Here is a 23,333-nt window from a genome sequence, read left to right as displayed (position 1 = left end):
AGTCCCCTCCACCCTGCGAAGGCTCTGTCCTCACACACTGCTCCGCCCAGCAGGGTGGGTGTTGGGCTTCGACCGGTAGACAAACAGCTGTACTGTACTGTATATAATACGCAGCGTCTTCCACCATCAGTCTCTTTTTCGGCCCTCCCTTTCCTTGTCCCCTGTCTCTCTCCTCCTCCCTCCGTCCTCCTGTCTTCGTATTTCCTCTCTGCCTCTTGCTTAGGATTTCCTCCTAGCGCTGTCTTTACCCCGGCGTTCTGTCTGTCTGCATTGCATCTTGCCCGTCCCTGCCTCCCGCTCACTCTCACTTCTGTTCTGTCTCTTTCCATCTCTCTCTGTTTCTTTGTGAGCAGGGGCCTTAAGCTGAACCCCCTGCCTCTCCATTGGGATAAGATATGACTGGGAGCAGATGCTCTAATGTAGCGTATTAGCAAGCTGCTGCTGTGCTCCTCTGTGAGTTACCTTAAGCCAATTAAATATCAATAAGCGATTGCAAAGCAAGGAGCTCGGGCAAACCAACCAATCGGAACGTTGCAACACTGCACTCCAGTCAGACCCTCCCTATAAACATGGAGGCTATTGGTCAATACAGCCCCGGTACTGTAAAAAAAATATCACAGAGCAACTGCAGCGAGAACCAACTCTTCGGTCATGGAAAACGTGAGGTCACCCTTGACTGAGTCACTACGTAACACAGGGCTGGGTTTGAATTACAATCATGTCAATTTGTCGTTTCCAAGCTTGGCCCATATATCGGATGGCAACGCCTCAGTATTGACCAGTGAAATTAACCACTCTTAACCTAGCTACAATTAGACCTAGCCAAAATAGGGGAATTAGTGTTATGCCTATAGAAATAAAAGTGGACTGGGGAGTGAGGGATAGTACTTTGAAGGCCAGTTTTGCAGACATGGATTAAGACAAGTCTAGGAATAAAAAAACATACACTGAGCTTGTTTTTTTTTTGTCCTAAACTAGGCTTAATATGTCTGCAAAACCAGCCCTGAGTGTCTAAAGCAAGTATGAGGAGATTTAATGAAAACTGAGAGGGACTGGCGAGAATGTTTAAATGAAGAATAGCTCAGGAACGCTGAACAATTGTTTAGAAAAACATTAAGTTAAAACATTGTAGATGTCTACTGGTCATTGTTGCTTGCATTTATGCTAGTAGTACAGTAAAAATACATATGGCCTTCATGTGTCTGTGAAAGACTGGCAATCCCTCTCCTTCATGGGTCTGTGAAAGACTTCAAATACCTCTCATGTGCAAATGTACTTTGGCCCCAATGACCCCTGCAACACCCAATGACCCCTGCAACACAGTGCAGCTCCTTCCTGGAAATTGAAATTACGGGCATTAAAGCGTTCTCACACCCAGTGTCGCACATATGAGTGTGTATCTAATTTGGTTGGTAATGATAACTCATTTAAGCAGGTAATTACTGTCACTATGCGGTATCGCCATGCCTTTTTTTGGTGCCGCTTTAACATTCACTCCCAAAGCATTTGTATGTAAATGTTGTGCTATCAACATTTCCCCGGCCGCCAATATACAGTATCAGTGCCATCTGCAATACCTGAAGTACTTTTGCTCCCAGCACATTTTCCCTGTGATTGGCGGTTTCCAGCTGTTCGGCAAGTTAAGTGCCCATCTCTGGTTTTATGCTGACATTAAATCCCATCCCCAGTTGTACATGGGAGATTTATATGCGCACACCATGTCGTGGTTTCCCTCCCGAGAGGTAAACATTGACACTCCTTATGGTTCATTAAAATGGATTCCGTCGTTGACTTGGACCGACACGGTGATTTGTTCTCGTGCATCTCCGCGGATGTGTAGAGTGAGCTGAGGAAGACTGCGGTTGTTGATGTAAGCGCTGTTGCCTCACGTGTTCTGCGCACCCGTCGTCTCGGGCCGCGGCGCAACGGTAGCTTCCCATTTGCCAACAGATTTCGTGGATTGCCAGGGTAGCACAGAGATGGCGGTGACAGCGAACCACAGTTCCCCTCAGAATGCAGCAGCTCCCCGGACCGTCACTTCGAAATGCCAGTTTTCCGTTCCTAAATCGGCAAAGCGCGTCCCCTCCCGCTCGAACACAAAACTGACAATTATCCTGCGGACTGGAGATGAAATGCAAGACAGGGATTTCCTATCAAAGTCCCGAAGGGGAGCTGAGTCCAGATAAACAGAAGCGTAGCTCCCAATGGCTACGCTAAGCCCAGGGCCACTTCCTTGCCGGCGGGCAAAACATCCGCCATTAGTGGCCGCCATGAGTCCCAGCAGGACCCTGATGAATCCAGCACTCTGCTCGTCAGCCTGGCGGTTGACCTGCCTGACACCTTACAGCAGGAATCACCAGTACAACGCTAATGTGACTGTGTGGTGAGGCACTATGATGCCTTCATTGTTTTGTTTGCCACTCACATGTGCAAATGCCCCCCACAAATGGAAATGGATTGTAGTTTGTAAATTGCACTGACTCCGTGAAAAATATTCCCTTTATTTTTCATTTAAATCTGAGTATTTTCCTTGTCAGGAAAGAAACGTCGTAATTGTATTATGCCGTTATTAGACAGTGTTCGGAAACAGCTTTGATTCAAATTTTTTGAACAGGAATTACTCTGAGAAGCTCTTTCAGTGGCACAGAGTGCATTCCATTATACAAACTGTACAAGCTAACCACACAAACCACAAAAACACAAATCCACCGTAATTAAAAGACATCTTGAAACATGTGTCCTATCTGACAAAGGTGAAGCCTAAGAACTGAATTGTACATGAAGATTCCTACTCCTCAACCCCCCCCCCCCCCACCTCACAAAACAAAAAAATTACAAAAAAGAAAATGAACACTGCAACATTCAGGGAAACAAATCGCACCAAAAACACAATGATGACATGAAACAGAAAGTAACGGAAGACTTACAAGCAAACAGTAATTATTGCGATATGTGTTCTGACAGACAGGCTGAGGACACAGGGGCCTCAATGGCCCCCTGGAACCAGTCTGTCACGGTCAGCCTTAGGGGCCGTGTGGCCATGACTCCCTTCCTTTATCCCTGGGGGTCAAAGTTCACTGTGTACGCCCTGTTGCCTCAGCGCCGGCCGGCAGGCCACGGGAGTCTGGAACTCCGCGACGTACTGGCATTTGCCGGGCTCCTTCACCGATCGCAAGGCTGTCTCTGTTCCACATGTCAACGTGACCTAGAAAAACCAACGGAGGGGAACAGTCAGGGAGGAGATGAGGACCGGCGAGCGGTAGGCGTTGTTAGACTGGGTCAACAACCATGTCGTTTGCCTTTTGTAAAGGAGCCAAGGACTGTGTGGAAAAGCACAGGAAACGTTACATCCTGCTGTGCGGTGGGTGGGTGGATGGGTGGGTGGGGGGGAAACAAGCATTTGTGTCACAATGCTTTCACTGCGTGAGTTTTTTCTTTGTTTGTGTCATCGAAGTGGGCCACAGTGATCTTGTGGCAGAATAAAACAACAGAATATGACCGGAATTGGCTGGATTCAGTCAGTAGGGCTAGATATCAGCATTTACCACCGCCCGTGAAAACGTAAAGGGCATTTGCAATTGAGCCAACATCTGTGGCGTTTTCCTGAAACATTCCCTTTTTACATTTTACAATAAACAACGCCATATCCACCGTGCGGACTGGATCCAGTCAGTAAACAGCTGTGGACTGAAGCCCTGTCAGTCACTGCCCCTCGCCCCCCGGGGGCACTAAATACGGGTTTTTACTTCTAGGCTGGTTTCCATAGCAACGTTTTTTTTTTTATCTCCAAGCCCCGCCCCGTACCCGCGCAGGCTGTCCCTCTGACGGAAACAAAAGTCACCTGGTGGGGGAATACCCGGAGGTGTCTCAGACGTACACTGGCACGGTTCATTATTTACCTGGTCCTTTCCAGCACTGACGGAATACAGTGAAAGTAGTACTACAGAGCCTTCGTTAATGCCTGGGTCTTTTTACGCTAATGCAATCACAGCGAAGCCCCGATACATCTTCTAAACGTCCACATCTCTCAACCGTTCAGTTGGGGTTTTAAATTGTCTGGAATACTCTATAGGGGACAAAGGTGATCTAAGTTGTTTGACCGCTGCACCAAGAGAACTTCCTGGTTCGGGGAGCAAATACGGAAGGCAGCAGAATGGCTTGGCGTCGAGGCCTCTAAGGAAATCTTGCAACGACCATCAACTCTTCTGATTTCGCTGGGATGTGTAAGACACGGGCCCTAGATAGAACTGGATGTGAACGTTTGGGATCCTCAGAGAGTTCTTTGCCATGAGACGCCATGTTGAACTTCCAGTGACCAGTATGAGGGAGTGTGAGAGCGATGACACCAAATTTAACACACCTGCTCCCCATTCTCACCTGAGACCTTGTAACACTAACGAGTCACATGACACCGGGGAGGGGAGATGGCTAATTGGGCCCAATTTGGACATTTTCACTTAGGGTGTACTCCCTTTTGTTGCCAGCGGTTTAGACATTTATGGCTGTGTGTTGTGTTATTTTGAGGGGACAGCAAATGTACACTGTTATACAAGCTGTACACTCACTACTTTACATTGTAGCAAAGTGTCATTTCTTCACTGTTGTCACAGAATCAAATATTTACAAAAATATGAGGGGCGTACTCACTTCAGTGAGATACTGCATATCAATTTATTTTGATAAGCCCTGAAGCTTGCAGAGCACCCATCCGCGGTCAACGAGGCGCGATGGCCACACAAAATCCAGAAGTCCGACCCGGCCTTCCAGTGTCATGTCAAGGGATGGAAACACTAGGCTATAGAACACCAGCTAACTGAACATCACATGGCCCCCCTAAAGCATTGAATTACTTTAATATCCTGCGCAGAAACAATTCCTTTCACCGGCCACATTTCCACTACTCCACTAAGGGGCAAAAAAAAAAAAAAAGCCTCTTTCACTGCGGCAAAGGAGCAAAGGGCTCGGCGTTTCAAATATAATGAGGGACAACGTCTTCTAGCGGAGACTTCATTTATGCTGTCTGCATGCAGTGGGGGAAAGGGAGTCATATCAAAGGAATTCAATTTGGGCCCCTCAAAGGTTCCCCGCGTGGTTGGAGTGCGTACATCTACAGATTGCATTTACTGGAATCCATTTGAACTGTTAAGGGGATGGGGGGGGAAGCTGAAAAATGAGATGATTAAACATACTACCGTTTTAACTGAACAAATTCCCGGGCACACACACACACACACGCACACACACGCACACACACACACACACACACACACACACACACACACACACACACAGAAATATAAAAGGGACAGAAAAGGCATTAGTGTGGCCGCGGTGATGAAACGAGAATTTGTGAACTCTTCAAGAAAGTGTATGGAGTGACTGGAGATATTACTATAATAATGTATTTTCAACTTCCTTGTTCGCTTGTCATTCAGCCCTGTTTCACACTTAATGCTATTTATCCAACTTCATTCCAGATTGGAAACTGTCTGCAAGGGCGCAATCATGGAAATGGCATTCACACTGCTCCGTCTGCCTGTCACTAAGGATCCCCATCTTCCATCTGGTGTGATGTTACTGTCTGAGGTTAATTACCAGTGTTTCTGCCAGCTGTTGTGATGTTACTGTTTGAGGTTACTTACAACAGTGTTTCTGACATCTGGTGTGATGTTACTGTCTGAGGTTACTTACCAGTGTTTCTGACATCTGGTGTGATGTTACTGTCTGAGGTTATTAACCACAGTGTTTCTGCCATATGGTGTGATGTTACTGTGTGAGGTTATTAACCACAGTGTTTCTGCCATCTGGTGTGATTTTACTGTCTGAGGTTATTAACCACAGTGTTTCTGCCATCTGGTGTGATGCAACTGTATGAGGTTATTTACCACAGTGTTTCTGCCATCTGGTGTGATGTTAGTGTGTGAGGTTACTCACCACTGTGTTTCTGGTAGGTCCTTGCCAGCAGGGCTCTCCATTCTCATACTTCATCTGGCTATACCGGTGCTGTGGTGAACCTGCCCACGACCCCCACTTCCTGGAACATGGAAAGTTTAGGTTCCATGTTAGTTCAACAGAAATAATGAGAACATATTTTAACGTCACAGAGCAGCGGACATACCGAGTGGGGAAAACACACTGTTTTGGCAGGTGACGGCGGTCAGATCCCCGGCTCTGTCTCTCTTCTCTGACAAAATAATTAATTATAGACGAACGATTGTGAATCAGTGTCAGCTGTTTTGGTGCCAATGAAAGTGACAACAGATGCACCGGAGAGGCAACAGCAAGACAACCCCCAAAAAGGGAATGGTTTTGCAGGTGGTGGCCATGGACTATTGCTCTCTCCTCATCCTTCCTGACAGATTCTTCTCTAGTTTTGTGTTTTGCTAGTGTCCTCGTCACTACTGGTAGCATGAGGCGGTACCTGCAGCCCGTTCAGGTTGCACAGGCAGTCCAGCCCCTCCAGGATGGCACATCCATACGTGCCATCGCAAAGTTTGCCGTGTCTCCCAGTACAGTCTCAAGAGCACGGAGGAGATACCAGGAGACGGGCACTGACCGCCCCTCACGTTTCCCAATCCAATTGAGAACTTCTGGGACTTTATGTATTGGTGCATCCGGGAGTTCATACAGGCACGTGGGGGCCATACGCACAACTGAGTCACGTCATGAGTTGCCGCGATGAAACTCACGTAAGTTGGAACAGCCTGTGATTTCAACTGTTTCTTTGATTGTCAGTGTGAGTTGGAGTCTTCCTTTAATTCTTTGGAGCAGTACATATTAGTTCTACAGTTTTTTGCAACCAAAACATGACAAAGCATAAACAATATTTTACTTATAATAAAAAACACGTAATTTCTACTAATAAAGGTTTGTTGTTTTTATTGTGCAGAAGGAAGCGGAAGACAAACCCCTTCGTTCAGTATGTTACCTTGGAAAAATCGAGTCCCGTCATTATTTCCATGGCAATGTCCACAACGTTGGTATTAAGTCCTAAAATAGTTTGACCAAAGTGTTTCCGCGCTGGCGTACATTTGGCTTACAATGGAAGCTCACATCTCCTCTGTTTAAAACACAGCGGAGAAAAGCAAGTCCATATTTGCGGTTCTGATCGAGTATAACAAATGAACTGACCACATGAAGTCACTTTCTTCAAGAACGAATGGATAAATATAATTAATTCATCCAAATATGTCCATAGCACCTGAATATGGCCTCCATATGAGAACGTTCCTTTGGGAAAAAGAGACCATTTACAAAGGAACATGACTGTATGATCTCCGGTGATTCTTCAAACATCAAACAGCAAAGTATTCATATTGAATGACGGCCCTTGCTGAAAATAACGAGATCCTTCTCCTGGGTTGATCTCTGGGGGAAAAATGTAAAGGATGACAGAAGCACAAATCCCTCCAGGGCAGAGTGCAATCACACAAAGTGGATAACGGCACCGCCTATCCAATACCACTTTAAACACTCACACGACCCCACGGACGAAAAGTGGCCTCTCTTCTTTTGACTTTTAAAGATTCTTTGACCTTGTCCGGACTCAGAGACACGGACCGTGGAGTCTCCCCTTCAGGTCCATAAGCACTCTAAGCTTCTTCTCTCCCATGCCTCCGTGACACTGCGTGCCTGGTTTATTTACGCCGTCTCAACGGGTCACTCTGAGGTAAATTGCTCACACATGTGGAAGCTGGAGCCGCGTGTCGTTCCCCTCCGCCCCGTCTGATTAGGTTTTAGCACTCAGTTGGTGCCGGGGGTCCACAAATGGATTGCCGCCGGGGACGACGGGTCGGGCAAACGGGGAAACGGCTGCTCTCTCGCCACTAGTTAGCCCGGCGTGGTCTCTACCGCGCCGGCCCCCCTCCCCTCTCATCGCCTCTGGCCCCCCCGTCCCCTGTCAGACCTCCATTCTCACATTTCTGCAGTGTTACACCATGCCCCAGGAGGCTGGAGAGGTCCTGTCAATTAGGCTGCGGTTATCACGGACACCAGCCCTACAGACCAGTCATTTACTGGAGTCACAGAAGTCTCTGGATGGAACAGTATTGACAGGTCACTTCTTGTAATAATACCTCCGTCTATTGACTGGGCAGTTCTACAGAGTCGTTATACCTGTAAAGCCGAAGGACATTCATCCACTGCGATGATCAATCATATCTCCTCTTAAGAAAACTCAATGTTCTCTGTCAGTTACTTTCGGAGATTTCAATCAATTTACCATGTAGGAAGAACGCTTTTAGCCGTGTAATCCGTTTCTGTTCAAACACTCAGGGGAGAAAAAAAAAAAAAAAAACTGAAGTACCTTTGGTTCCAAACTCTGCGACATACAGATGTTTTTCAGAGTCCCTTTGACATGTAACTCATACAGCCTTCATGAGAATAACACAGATAGGCAAAGGACAAATCTCCTATTTCCAAGCCACTGTATAATCGACAGGCTTGAATTTTCTTTTACCGTTATATAACCAGCCAAGTTGATTAAGAACCAATTATTATTTTTAACCACAACCCTGGGGGGAATGTTCCGGTGGGAGGAGGAGCCATTAAGGTTAACTGTCTTGCTCAGGGACAGAACGGCATGGCTTTCACAGTGTGGAACTGAATGGCTAGAGACAATAGAACCTATGGCACTTCTATCTGCAAGTCCTCTGAGGTTAAAATGTAAGAGTTGTAAATAGACTGAAAGTGAAATGACCAAATCATTACATTTTTATTGTGGCCAACCACATTGCCACTAATCGTGTTTGGGTGGAATTCCCATCTGAAGAGAATAAAGAGCCTGAGGGAGTTCATTTTGTGGAAAAAAGTAAACAGGGAATATTAATATATAGCCCACTAATTGATCAAAACTCACTCAGTCGACCAAAACTGCCAATCAACTCAAGCTGCTGGAGAATGTGGAGAGAGCCGGCATGTTTAATGAATCCCGGCACAACGTGGGCATGGATAACCACATTGTTTAATTGACGTTTAAATCTAATCCTTATTAAGAATAATTAGCTTTATAAAAAAAAAAGCTGATTAGCTTTCTCTTATTATGATAATAGCTTGAGCTGAGGATATAAGCACCTCTTCTTCTTTCATGAAATAAAAAAGATGAATCCGCAAGCCAGAGATTCAGTTCAACTTCCTTGCGCCGCTAATCTGCATGCCCCTAGCGTTAAATCCGGCAAAATCCACGCTAATCTAGGCCAGAACTGAAAGACAAGTTATTCCTTAGATATACCTGCATCCAACTTTCACAAGCAATTATCATTTAGACAGCTCTACTGTACTTGGGCTTTCAAACACAGAGTTGAGGCAAATGGACTTCATGAATAATTAATGTGATGAAGAAAGAATGAAAGAAAAAAAAAAACTAAGTGCTATTTAAGTGCTGTTTTGCTCCTCTGGTTGGTTTGCTTCAGTGGAAATATTTGCTTATTTGCCTTAAGGTAGGGTTTGGCACTATTTCTGTAAAATAATGCGATTTAGCGCCCAGAATAGCGAATATCGGAGAGACATTAAAAATGCCCGTAAATTGATCTTGGCCAACACAGTGGATCAGCTGAGAGGGTAAGAGATCTTGGCCAACACAGTGGATCCTGAAAGGTTGGGTGGGGTTAGAGATCTTGGCCAACACAGTGGATCCTGAATGGCTGGGCGGGGTTAGAGATCTTGGCCAACACGATGGATCCTGAAAGGCTGGGCGGGGTTAGAGATTTTGGCCAACACAGTGGCTCCTGAAAGGCTGCCGGTACAGTTCGGAACAGCAGGCCGCACGCTAAATTACACGGCACGAGCAGTGAACGACAGGCGACCTCGGCCCAGTTGCTTAAGGTCACCAGTGGAGAGCGCAGGGCTTTGAGCCCAGGTGGCCTCCACCATTACTGTCCCGCCCCCTGCTCTGTCTGTGTCCGCCCTCCTCATGAATAATTCATACACAGGGGAACATGTGAAGGACACTCGCCGGGCCAAAAGTCAGGGCTAAGCTTTGTCTCTGGGTGTAATGTAATGTCCATCAGAGACGGGCAGCTTTGGGGGGATGTGGGTGGGGGGTTACCACAAATAAGAAAATCTGAATTTATCTTGAGGGGCCAGAAATGCACGCATGCACACATACACACAGGCAGACAGACATATGCAAAACATACCCGGGGAGCCCATATTTCCAGGCAGATATGAACCCGGAGATGTCAAATCTAAATCAGTATTCTGTTAACAGCTAGCGTGTGCCTCATTAACGGTAAGGGGTGCCATGTTGCCATGGCTACCAGGCGAAGGGGGCACGGCGGGGTCCACCGTGTCAAACCCCCCCCCCCCCGTCACTGTCGTTGTCAGCTCAGACATACAAGGACTACAACCCCAGGCCAGATCGGCAGAAGAAGCAGGAGGAGGTTTTAGGGGGAGGAGGTTTTAGGGGGAGGGAGGTGGTGACAGAACACGGGAGGGGGGTGGGTTTGGTGGGGGTGACGCGAAACCAGCCGAAACACGTCGAGTAGAAAACAGCGTCGCCGTACAACCCCGCCGGCTGGGTATAACGCGCGGAGCCGCGAGTGTCTAGCAATAAGCCGCCGTGTTCCCAGGTAAAAGGCCCTCTCTCTAATGGCACTCCAGCGAACGCCCTGGGCTGCTTGAAAACGAGCCCGTCAAGTAGGAACACTTTAATGTACAATTATGCACTTGTTCCAGTGCGCCGGTCGCCACTCCGCGGGGTTAAATCATTACGGCGGAGAATTAAATCAAATGTAAAAATACACGCACAGACAAAAACCCTAAACCGAAATCTTACCATCTCAGAAACCTAGCGTAAAACAATTAAGGAATGGAGATGGTCTTCTGATTTGAAAGCCTGAATGCTGGATGGGATTGAGAAGACCCTGGCGGTGTCCCAAATTACAATCTAGCATAGTGGTGTATGCCTTTGGTCCAAATAAGGGCACTTAGCAGGGACGAGGCTGGGACCATGTCACTGAGTGAAGACACTACTTCCTGTACTGGCAGAATGCGTTGGGTTCAAGGCCCTTGGATGCTCCTTCGTGGAGGAAAATGCCTCCCCAAATTACTCACATCGTTTAAAACGCTTGTCAATGGCAAGTGCTATACAACGCCGAAATGAATGGCACCTGCAGTGAAACACCATAGTCTTATTGGAGAATGTTAGAACATGTAGTGTTTGACATCACACTTTGAGCCAATGCTCCACCATTACTGCAGCACCAATACTGTAGCTCCACTAATACTGTAGCTCCACTACTACTGTAGCTCCACTACTACTGTAGCTCCACTATTACTGTAGCTCCACTATTACTGTAACTCCACTAATACTGTAGCTCCACTAATACTGTAACTCCACTAATACTGTAACTCCACTAATACTGTAACTCCACTAATACTGTAGCTCCACTACTACTGTAGCTCCACTTTTACTGTAACTCCACTAATACTGTAGCTCCACTAATACTGTAGCTCCACTACTACTGTAGCTCCACTACTACTGTAACTCCACTAATTCTGTAGCTCCACTACTACTGTAGCTCCACTATTACTGTAGCTCCACTACTACTGTAGCTCCACTATTACTGTAGCTCCACTACTACTGTAGCTCCACTACTACTGTAGCTCCACTACTACTGTAGCTGCACCAATAGTGAAGCTCCACTCTGACCTCTCCATCACTTCCCTCTGATATGAAGTACAAAGAATAGCCAGAATGAAATGCATCAAACGTTACAAACATGACCACAGCCCTCTTTCAATACACAAGCCGAAAAAGACGGTACTGTGACTAAAAGCGTTCAGAGGATTATTGACCTGTCACAAAATGTCAAATTATAAATCTTCTTACATATATTCACCTCAGGTCACCTTAAACCTACTTAAAATCTTAAGTTGCATAAGAACTGTCTCTCTCCGGCGTCCCAACCCCTGCCCCAATGAATGTGCCTCGGCTGGATCGCGTGACTTCAGTGGGGCCGCTCTGTGGGGCCATCGTCACTTTGGGGCATTCATATTTCAGGACCACCACTGAGAGGATCTGACCCCTAGGGGCAGGAAGTGATTCCTGTGAAAACCCCATAGGGCTCCTTTCATGTAACACGTTCATAAGCCGTGGGTCTACACATCACCACTTCTATGATTTTATTTATGCTGAGGGTGAATAACTGTATGGTTAAGGAGAGCCCAGAGGATAGCGTGTCGTTAATTTATTGAACAACACATTTAGAAATGTTTCAGACAAAAGGCTCGCTAAACACAGCCCTTAGGATAGCCCATCATTAAAGCATTGAACAGTCATTTTGAAATGTTTCAGGTAAGTGTTATTATAAGACTAGCGAAGTACAAAAAACAGCCCTGAGGGAAAACACATCACTAAAGCATTTAACCGCACACATTTTGAGATGCTCCCGGCTGGAAGTGTGATTAAAGGACCAGCTAAACCTAAGTGTCACTGTACAAGGCAGATTTGGATGTTCACAGTGACCTGCACATCCACCCATTGCTGGATGCTGCGCACCAGATTCGCAGCGGGTATGCCACCATGTTCGTCGTGCTCCCAATGTTGCTAGGCTACCTCCCGCCTCTGTTTCCCGTCTGAAAAGCTACTGTTCAATAAGGCTGTTTAAGGGGAGACCTGTGGGTTTGAATACCGAGTGATGTGGGAACCTGCAAAGGCAACGGACAGCACTAATATGCTTTCTTGTGCTTTCAAAACAGCCCCTTTTTCCCCCCCGGAGTCTTCATCGCGCATCGTCCCATAACAGCACAAAACATACAGGGATCCGTTTATTTCGGCATATTGTTTCTTTAAACACGTTTCATTTGAGTTGACAATGGCGGAACTAATGTCCCTTTTTAATACGCTAAAAGGATTCCGCCCCACTACTCTGCCAAGCAATGCCAATCTGTAGAAGCAGTGGACGAAATAAAAACAATGTTATTGGTATACCAAAGCTCATGCTGTTCCTTCGGTCTCGACGTGTCGTGTGTGAGAGGAAGACAGCGGAAAGGTGTTGCAGAGCTCTACCCCGAAAGACAGATAACCCTAAGCCTTGAAGGCCTGATTACGGGGCGTACATAGAAATGAAACACAGCACAAACGCCTGTTCACCAGGACGGAGGAAAAAAACACAGCGGACGTGGACGACAGGCTGATCTGCTTGTGTAACCCCTTGGTGTGTGTGTGTTGCTTCGGCAATGACAGAGTGGTAATTACACATTCAGTAATTACTTCGGTGGTGTTCCTCATTGTGCCGGTCGACTACCGGATTCCACTCAAGTTTGCCGTTCGGCATGACCCGAGACCTGACGGGGCGACCCTTGCTGGGCTCCGAAGGTCAGCGGCTGAGAGGGCAGGCTGCTCGTCAGGCTGCTCACAGATGTAAGGCCAAGTTCCCTGTCTTGGGGCGGCATCCTGCGCCCCCGTGACACCAGCCGTGCGGCCATCTGATTTCCCCAGAGCCTGTGACCCCTGATGCTGCCCCCCCCCCCCACCACGGCCGTCTGGAGGGGAAGCAAAGAACTCAGCCACTAATGCTAATGACTGGGAGGCACCAGTAGGAGCACAACCAACAGTGGATTTTTGGTTTTGTCTGGCTATGTCAGTCCCGGGCATTGTTGTCAAACAATGTCTTTTTTGTTCTTCTTGTTTAGGGTCAAAATATTTGGATGGTTAGGTTGTCCTGGGACTCATTTGTTTTTTTCAGTACTTCATAAACAAATTTGTTTTGTTCGCGCAGTGTCAATTTAGTGCATTTGGAGCCATTTTCCTGGTGTTTATCCTCTGTAAATACCACGAACGCCTAAACGCACGTTTCAGCCTCACTGGTGCTCATGGCCGAAGGTCATCACGACCAGGCAGCATTTTAGCGGCACCCTTAAGGTGCTGCTTTCTTCTGGTTGTTGTTGGCAATTACACAACAAATGGCCTCTTCAGTGTAACTAATTACTACGTGGAAACGGCTTCCAGGGGACCTTCATTTCAAAGGCAACATACATAATGGGTGGCTCACTATATCTCCAGCCAAAGGACCTGGTCCTGTTTGCAATTCAGCATTTGCTGCGCTTGTACCCCACCACCCAACCCAGCTTTTCACTACCCCTTTAAATAACGTCCAGCTTGACGTCTTAGTTTGATGTAGATGTGCAGTTCGATATGGATGTGCAGTTCGATATGGATGTGCAGTTCGATATGATGTGCGTTTATCACTGGATTATTTCCCTAATGCAACAGATACATTCCATCCATTTGTGACTGTATAAACGGTTCTGCCAACAGAGCACACTGTCATGCCAAACAATGTGACAAGGCACATTTTCATTTAATTATCCTACTCTTCATTGCACGGCCGGCGTTCACTGTTACCGTAATCCATTCCCGGAGCCGGAAAAATGAGCCGCTGACCGGCTATGAGAAAAGGGTCGGTCGCGTCATGTCGCGGATTCACAGTCGGGGTGCAATGTACAGTACGGATACGCCCCCTCAGAATACGTCTCGGTGGTACGCGTGGTCACGGTGGTTCGCGTGGTCACGGTGGTACGCGTGGTCACGGTGGTACGCGTGGTCACGGTGGTACGCGTGGTCACGGTGGTACGGGCGATCAAAGGGGCTCAACTAGCCACAGCCGAAGAAGTGTTCCCAAGGTAGCATCTGGTTACTTAAAGGTGTTTGTGGGGTTCAGGCAACACAACGAGGGGCCATTCGACAAACCAAACGTGTGCAGCTACTACGAGTGATACAGCGGACGCGTGGTCATTTGACCATTCCTGCACAGCCGCGTGTTCAGGGATTATTTGCTAAAAAGGGAGTGTTGGCGGCAGTAGCAATCACAACAACGTAATTTACTCCGCTAGCGGCAGGAGTTGGACTACAACCTCACACCTTCCCATGACAGGGCATGCGTGTTTATGTCCCTTCTCTCTGTCTCCATTTCTCTCTCTCCCCCCTGTCCTTTAGGATGCTGAAGCAGGTGTGATAAATGTGGCCGTTTAAATCACAGCCCCCCCCCCCCCCCCCGTGCCCCCTCGACTCTGCGGAGTGGAAGATGCCTCCAGATTGATATCGGGGGGCTCTTCCTCATTCTGCAACGGCTGAGTGATGGTCTGTCTGGATAAAAAATGAACTTTATTCCCACTGGCATGCTGCCTATGATTCATGTTTCCCTGACAGAATCCACCCTCCACCGCCCTCTCACTGGAAACGTAACGGTTAGGACCCTGGTAGTGCCCAACCCGACCCACCACGGCAAATCACATTACTGCGTGCATGTGTGTGTGTTACACTGCAGCCATTTTGTTGTTTCAATAACCAGCTCTAGGTGAGTGTCATGCCATATGACCCATTGTCGTGTTGTCTCTACGGACACTGGGCGTGTTTTAGTGCCATTTCCAGTGGTAGGCGGCAAACAAGAACCTCTAAAGCTGAAAAGCGTCTGTGAAGAGTGCTTCTTTATACCTGGCTGTGAGTTTGGTATAAATTGGCAGCCATCTTGTGTGAGGCAGTGTCCTATGGCAGCCATCTTGGGTGAGGCAGTGTCCTATGGCAGCCATCTTGCGTGAGGCAGTTTCCTATGGCAGCCATCTTGTGTGAGGCAGTGTCCTATGGCAGCCATCTTGTGTGAGGCAGTATCCTGTGGCAGCCATCTGGTGTGGGGCAGTATCCCGTGACAGCCATCTAGTGTGAGGAAGTATCCCGTGGCAGCCATCTTGTGTGAGGCAGTATCCTGTGGCAGCCATCTGGTGTGGGGCAGTATCCCGTGACAGCCATCTAGTGTGAGGCAGTATCCCGTGGCAGCCATCTTGTGTGTGGCAGTATCCTGTGGCAGCCATCTGGTGTGAGGAAGTATACCGTGGCAGCCATCTTGTGTGAGGCAGGATCCCGCAGCGGGCATTTTGTGTGAGGCAGACTGACACAATGTGTCCAGACTGACGTAAGAGTCTGCACTCTGAGTCAGATGTGTAGGAGCCAGCCCAACATGGCTTCCCAACCTAGACACTGTGTCTAGTCTGGACGTCGCTCACTTCCCTACTTGAGAAAACAGTGAAACATAAGACCACTCCACACGCAAGGGGGAACGCCAACAGTGGAAAAGGGAGATAAAGTTCCAATTACAGTCCCCTTTAAGGAAATTGCACACGCAAAGTGATAATTGCTGATAAATCAACCAAAACCCATCTTAACGCCTCACGTCGGCTGCCTGAAAAAACAAGAGAACGTGACATCTAACAGCAGCGAAAGGGAAAACGTTTTGACACTTCTGACACGACAAACATCTAGTCATTTCACATTTCAGCCCTCTTCATTTTCAACCCCCCCCCCCAAAACAAGTGTTTAGTAAGTTGCCCACAGCGAGAACAGCAGTACAATCAAGGTTCTGGGAGGAGTCGAAGTCAATCATGAACGCACATTAAAAGTTAAAAAAGAAGAAGAGCAATGTCAGTCGGAATAGTATTTCCTGAATAATTACACCCTATTAAGTACCTCATGACTGACAGTTAAGGCTAATGAGAACGTGGAGCGAGGACAGTGGTGCGACATGCCGTAATTAACACCTCAAATCTAAATTTGAATTGGGACACACACACACACACACACAAAAACCAGGGTGATAAAATTGATAAATATACATTTTGCCACTTTGACAGCACAGTACCCGGCGCAACAAGACGTGAGGGAGCACAATGTGATAATAGGATCGTTCAGACGGGGAGGAAGACAGAACACTGTCAATGACGTCCGTGGAAAAAAATAATCCCAAGGTGCTAGTTGAAAGGACACCAGTGTTAGAATCTGCCGATTTTCCCAGCAATCAAAAATGGGTTTAGGATGTCCACGGGACGTAAGAAAATGAACCCCTAAAATTATGATGCCCTAAAGACACCAGGATGTGGCAAGAAAATGGAATTGGATCACCAAGATCCAAATGAACCAAACTAAGGAGGCAAGCATGCCAGAACTTGGGAGAAGATGCTCAGAACCACTTCTAATTCTAATAAATCTTTAGGCAAACTACCGTTCTACCTTTCTTTCAAGGTTTTTCATTACTCTGCCTTGAAACCTGGTTAACATTGTGTCTTTAACACACATCAAACATTCCTGAGCATTTAGTTTAGTTTACTTGCTGTTGATAGCTAATTTCATAAGGAGATAAACACTGCGTCTTAAGAATTATTTCCTGGAGAAAAAAAAAACTCCTTTTCAGAAACCTAATGATGACGTCACACAACAGTCCTTCCGATGTCCCGTTTGCGATGTTGGTAAAGATCATTCCTACATCTCCCTACAGCCGCCCGAGTCCATACTGTCCGCTGCTGCACCAACCCTGAGAACAAATCTCCCAAATCCCCAGCAAGAAACACGAGCAGGGGACACGTCAAGTTCGACACAGTCTTACGGCGGTCTCCCTTCATTGCGCTGAACCGCTTTGATACAGGAACAATGTCCAGGGGTTGACTGATCTAATCCCCGGAGGGACATAAAAGGTCCCTAATCCCTCAGATGAAATTGAAACAACGGAGAACCCAGACCCAGTGTACAACCCGCCCCCCCCCACCCCCGGCCATTGATCAAACGTTATTACACGTGCGATACAGAAGCGCTAGTCATTGATTAAAGGTCACATATAGCCTAACGGAGATTGAATAACAATAGGGAAATCGATACAGCCAACGGCGGTCTTGGACTACTCTAATTCCACACGTGGTATCGTCATGACAGCGACAAAGGCTCTTTGAGGCTGTGTTGGGGGGGGGGGGGGGTTGGGGGGGCACAACCAAATACCAACCGCTCCACCTGAACGAGGTTCAGCTAACAGACGTGGCTTTGACATTCAAGGCCTTTCAGGAGAGGCGTGAGACGTTTTCATGCGCTCTTTTAAAAATAGGACTTAAAGGTGTTATTCGCCTGCTGGTGTCCAGTGTGTGGCCTTGTTCTCACTCGGCTTCACTCGAATTTTTATTATGTTGTGTTGTTGCAGATCTGATTGTTCCTCACAGTAGTCATCATGACTTTGTAGCAGAGTTAAAAAAAAAACATGAAAATAGAACTGTGCTGAGACATTATTTAAGAAAGAAAACGGTTGTGATAAATTAGTTGATGTGGACGTTTTTTATTTGGAATTTTTTTTAGATGCACTCCAAACGACACATTTTCATGAATAACTGTAGTGAATTACTGCATAACGCTGTGTCTCCCTTATTCTGTTCCTAAACGAAAATCAGGCAAACATAAAAACGAGTGAACTTCCCCTTTAATCGTGGACAGTGAACCTTTAAGGAGGGAAGCATATTTCAAAAGCCCTTGATATTCCTTGGCTTTAGGAGGGCAGACCGGTACTGGTTTGACTGGCTGTAACGCCGGAGAACGCTAACAAGGTACTCACCCCAAGGAAACCTCTGCCCCAGAGGCGCTCGTCTGGGTTACTTGATTGAAGGGACACAGCTCGTAAAAGTACCTTCAAGGAGGAACAGAAAACATATGAACAAAAAGGCATACTGATATTGAGAGTAGTTACATGTTTCTAGGCCCATACCGAAGCTTTATGTTTGTTGCCAAAAGTCATTTCGGGGTGAGACTTTGTTACTGTATATTTAATTAACATCATTAGGTATAAAGACTAAAGCAGACAGATACACACACACACACACACACACAGAAACCACAGCAAAATGGTAATACATCAATGAGCAAAACCAAAAAGCCAATTATTACTTTAAAGCCAGCGTTATTGAACAAAGCCCCGGTGGGGCGGGGGGCATCTCTGTTTGTGGGGTGGGGGGGTGTATACTGACAAGAATCCTCCGCGACCACACGCACATGACCTAATCTACCTGGCCCCAGGAGACCAAACGAGCTAGCAATCAGCGCAGCGCCGCTAACGGTGTTAGCTATCAAGCAGCACTGGAGAGCCGAATGGTCACAGAGAGACTGATCAAAGACCTCTATGGACAATGTGGGCAATGGGGGGGGGGGGGGGGGGGGGGCATTGACTATTACAAAAAAAGAGAAGGAGTGTGAGACAGGTAAGAGAGGAGGGGATTGAAGGGATGTAGTGGACGTGGGAGGGAGGGGGCGGGTGTCAAAAGCAGTGACAAAGAAAAGCAAAATTATGAAAGGAGAGACATGAAAGGAGAGACATGAAAGGAGAGACAGGTGAATGCTGCCAAACGGTTGGGACGGTCGATGTAGTCAGCTAAAGTGCGAGTCCCTGTGTCCTGGTTCATGTGGTAAGGTAGGGTGTGGCCAAACATTTGGACACACACAATCAAGGGCATTTCTTTGTTTTTCCTGTTTTCCACTTTGTAGAAGGATAGTGACGACATCAGAACTATGAAATATCGTATAGGAAATAAAGTAGTAACCAGTGTTAAACAAACAAAAATACACGGATATCGGGGATTCTTCAAAGTTGCCACTGTTTGCCTCAAAGACAGCTCTGGACACATTTGACATTCTCTCAACCAGCTTGTGTACTATACACACACACACAAACACGCGCACACTCACAAACAAAAAGCCCCCCACCCGCTGCCCTGACAGCGTCAACGGCAGGGTCTTTTATGTGACGGCACGCCGGCTCTGCGGCCCTGCCGGGGAAAGTGTTTCCGCGTCAAGTTCCAAAGAAAACATACATCCTGTGGAACCGCGTGCTGTTCCCCCACCTGCCGTTACCGGGCCCGACATTCCCCCACAGCCCCGAACGCATTTGTCACAACTAATGTCTGGAGTCAGCAGCCATATGCAGTATGTGTCAGCACAGCGGGGAATGTGTATGTGTGTGTGTGTGTGAGGGGGGGGCTTTCCGTGCACAACTGAACAAAGAGGGTTTTGACACCACATGTGCTAAGGAAAAGTGTACACTTCGTAGCGCAGTCCCTCTCGTCTCTCCGAAACACCTATTTTCTTCTGTAATGGGCATCAGGATAGTGAGGTAGGCATCAGGGATCCTTGGCGGAGCTGGCCCTGGTCCAGTGAAGGGCACTCAACACCCACACCCTGCTCCGTATTCAAATGACACCTTTCGCTCGGCGCTGGTTGCTCGGGAGCCCACGCTGCCAGTCTTCTCGGCGCTTGCATAAGCGTTAGGCGACTCCGGAAAATAAACATTCCAAAACACATTTGTGAACATCTGTTCCGGCATTCAGAGACGCACTCCGGAGTGTTTGTAGAATTTCAGCCAATCACCGCGACGGTGGTAGTCATGGGACTTATTTTGGTGCGCTGTGCCGATACAACTGTGTACTAGAGCACCGATTTTGTATGAAACGGTAAACCAGAACGTACGGCCAGGCCTTTCATCAACTGTGTGTGCATGAGATCCCTGGAATGCATCGTTGACCCTCCACTGAGGATATTCCATAGCTGGTTCTAGGTCTAATTATATATACTTTTTTCTATAGTCTACCCCCCACCCCCCCAAAAAAAAAAACCTGTCCTGGTCAAAAAAAAAAAAAAGTGCCGAGGGAGCCGTGAACCCAAATAATCTAAATAAAACAAACCAAAAACCCACGGCAGTGTTGCTAAAAATCCTCGCTCACCAACCGAACGCTGCTTTACTGTCCTTCATGCTAGCCACAGGATTCGCTAGGCCCATACAGCAGGTGCCTGAACAACAGAAACAGATGGTGCTCAAACCAGGGACAGGAGACAGGTGAGGGAAGGATGGCCGTGAGCAATCAAAACGTCTCCTCCACATCTCTCACCTCCACATCTCTGTCTCTTTCTCTCCCTCTGTCTGTGCAGTTTCGCTAATGGGCCGAGGTGGAGCAATTGGCCGGGTGTTGGTCCGACGACCTTGAGTGCCCGCCTCCAAGTCGAGCGGCATTGAACCTAACAGAAGGCGTGCGGTTTTCCGGCTGACCAGATCAAACGGCGGGCGGGGCGTGGAGAGTCGCTCAGTCGCATCTTTAAGCCGAGACACAACGGGCTCGTTGGTTTTACATAAGAGGGGTCTGTTTTGCATGAAGATCAAACGGTCCTCACCTGCTATTCAGCCATCCACACGCAATGCGGTCAGACGAAGGGACACATCGTTATACAAGGACGAGAAATAGGAGAGAGAGGGAAGAGAGTGGGATGGGGAGGAGAAAAAAAGAGAGAGAGAGTGAGTGAAAGAGGGAGAGAGAGCGGGTCAGAAGATCGGACACAGAAAGGAGGGCCACGCATAGGGGGGAAAAGGAGAGAAAGAGAGTGTCAGACAGAGTGTGCTGGTGACATTGCGAATCACTGACTGTGCAGGCCTCAAACACGACTGCTGACGCCACTCAGAGAGGAGGACACGATGCGGACCAGAGAAAATGGAAGGAGGACCGAAAGGGAGAGGAAGACAGAGAGGGAGCCAGGAGAAAGAAGATAGAAAGATCTAGAGACAGGATCGACGAAACAAAACGAGGCAGGGCTACCGATTACGCCTCGGACCTCTGTCTGGGAGGTAGCAGTGCTGATTGGAGCTGACATCGGGTCTACTCTCTAACTGTGTGGGTGTGACACTGGAATCTTGCTAGAACAGGTCTATCAATCTTTGTGTTTTAGGCTCAGAAAAATAAACACAGTCTACGGTACACTGCTGCATAGTACACTACTTTAGACCAGGACCCTATGGAGACATGACACCCTATTCCCTATATAGTACACTACTTTATACCAGGACCCTATGGAGAGATGACACCCTATTCCGTATATAGTACACTACTTTAGACCAGGACCCTATGGAGAGATGACACCCTATTCCCTATATAGTACACTACTTTAGACCAGGACCCTATGGAGAGATGACACCCTATTCCCTATATAGTACAATACTTTAGACCAGGGCTAACCATGAATCACTAACCATGAATCACTAATCATGAATCATTATTTATAAATCACTAATCACAATTTATAATGTAATTACAGACGTGATGCAGACTGCTGCTCACTATTGCTTGTAGTGCTAAAACCCACACACACACACCTCTCAGGTTTCTGAGACACGAAAGTATACAGAGAGGCAAAAACAGAGAGAGGCAGAGGGAGGGCAAGAGAGCGGGTGAGACAGGTAGAGGGGAAGGGCGGGAGATAGAGGGAGGGAGAGAAAGAGAGAGGGAGAGGAAAAGAGAGAGAGAGGGAGGGAAAGAGAGAGAGAGAGGGAGACAGCGATTAAGCCTCTCCCCGATGGACTGCTCTGAGGCTGTGTGGGCTGAGTTCACTAAAGGTGACACGACAGACTCTGCTGAAACTTCAACATCGGCTAATTGGTTTACAGGTAACCCTGCCGCGTGTTAGCCACACACTGGGAGGGGCCTGACGGTGATACGCCAGCTTGGCTAACTGTCGCGCAATCCGTTGTTGCTATGAGAACCCAGAGGATAATCCCATCTGTACACATTGTAGTAACAGCGGGCCAAAGATCGCATTAAGTGAGGGTGTTCATAGACTCATTTCAATATATACTTTTCTGTATTGTTTTCGAACAGCCGATCAAGATTATACTGCAAAAGTGTGACAAACTAGCGTTATTGTCGTACAACAGGCCCCTGGTCCACACTGCTAACAACGTTGCATATGTACTGTGGGGCCTGGGTTCAAAGATCATAAACATGCCCCAAACCTTGTCTAAAAAAATAGCAGTTATAATTATTTATGGTTCTCTTGGTCAAAAAAGGGTGGATGTCGATGCAAATTTGAGCCGCTGGGAAGACGGGCATGACCAAGTCTGTGTCCACAGCCGCTTTCAGACCACACACAAACGGCAAAACCCTCTCACTCAAAATCTAGAAACACTCCATTAAATACTCAAATTGTATTTTACCAATAAATGTCCCGTGGCTCAAATGGGGCTAGGGCCACACGGAATCAGGACATACATGTTTTCATTTCAAAATGACATTCATGTAAGCATTAGCTTGTGGTGATAAAACATGACCCTAATGATCTGAGCTCAGCTGCCGTGCCCCTCGTTACTGTGTGTAAGCCTGTGAACGTCGCATCAAAATCGAGTGAAACTATAAACCGGTCAGCCGTTGCTTTGATGGCTGCGTGCTGGTCTTCAAGCCGCCCCCCAGCCCGTCCCCTCCACCACCGCGCCGCCAGTCTGCCTAAACCCAATCATCCGGAAGAGGTGACGCTAAATGATAACGACAGAGGTTGGAGAGAGACGAGAGAGGCCGTCACTAGATTGTGCTCGTGTCGGCTGTGACTCGTCTCCAGCGACGTTGTGATTTGCATTTTTCTCCGTGGCGTCGCTAAGCCCTTCAAATGTCGCCTCCACGGGGCGTTACGTAAACCGGCGTGGAATCCGCGAACACATAAGATGTTTCTATGGTTACTTGTTATTATGTTAATAACAGGATCTGCAGCCGTGGCGTTTTTC

General features: G+C 47.5%; 1 protein-coding gene across 3 annotated transcripts in view; it reads right to left on the bottom strand.

Moving 5' to 3' along the window:
* Nucleotides 1-2,481: 2,481 nt before the first annotated feature.
* Nucleotides 2,482-23,333, bottom strand: part of LOC105020787 (glucosidase 2 subunit beta) — a 110,817-nt gene continuing 89,965 nt past the window's right edge. For all 3 annotated transcript variants that reach the window (XM_034290713.1, XM_034290714.1, XM_034290712.1), the window contains 3 exons: nt 18,363-18,434; nt 5,935-6,034; nt 2,482-3,205 (listed from right to left, as the gene is read on the bottom strand). In XM_034290713.1, coding sequence (XP_034146604.1) covers nt 3,068-3,205; nt 5,935-6,034; nt 18,363-18,434 — 310 coding nt within the window. In that variant the 3' untranslated portion in view covers nt 2,482-3,067. The remainder of the gene's footprint in view (nt 3,206-5,934; nt 6,035-18,362; nt 18,435-23,333) is intronic.

Source organism: Esox lucius, chromosome 24, assembly GCF_011004845.1.
Source record: "Esox lucius isolate fEsoLuc1 chromosome 24, fEsoLuc1.pri, whole genome shotgun sequence".
Lineage (NCBI taxonomy): Eukaryota > Metazoa > Chordata > Actinopteri > Esociformes > Esocidae > Esox > Esox lucius.
Note: the sequence above shows the minus strand (reverse complement) of the source record. Positions and strands in the feature narration are given on the sequence as shown.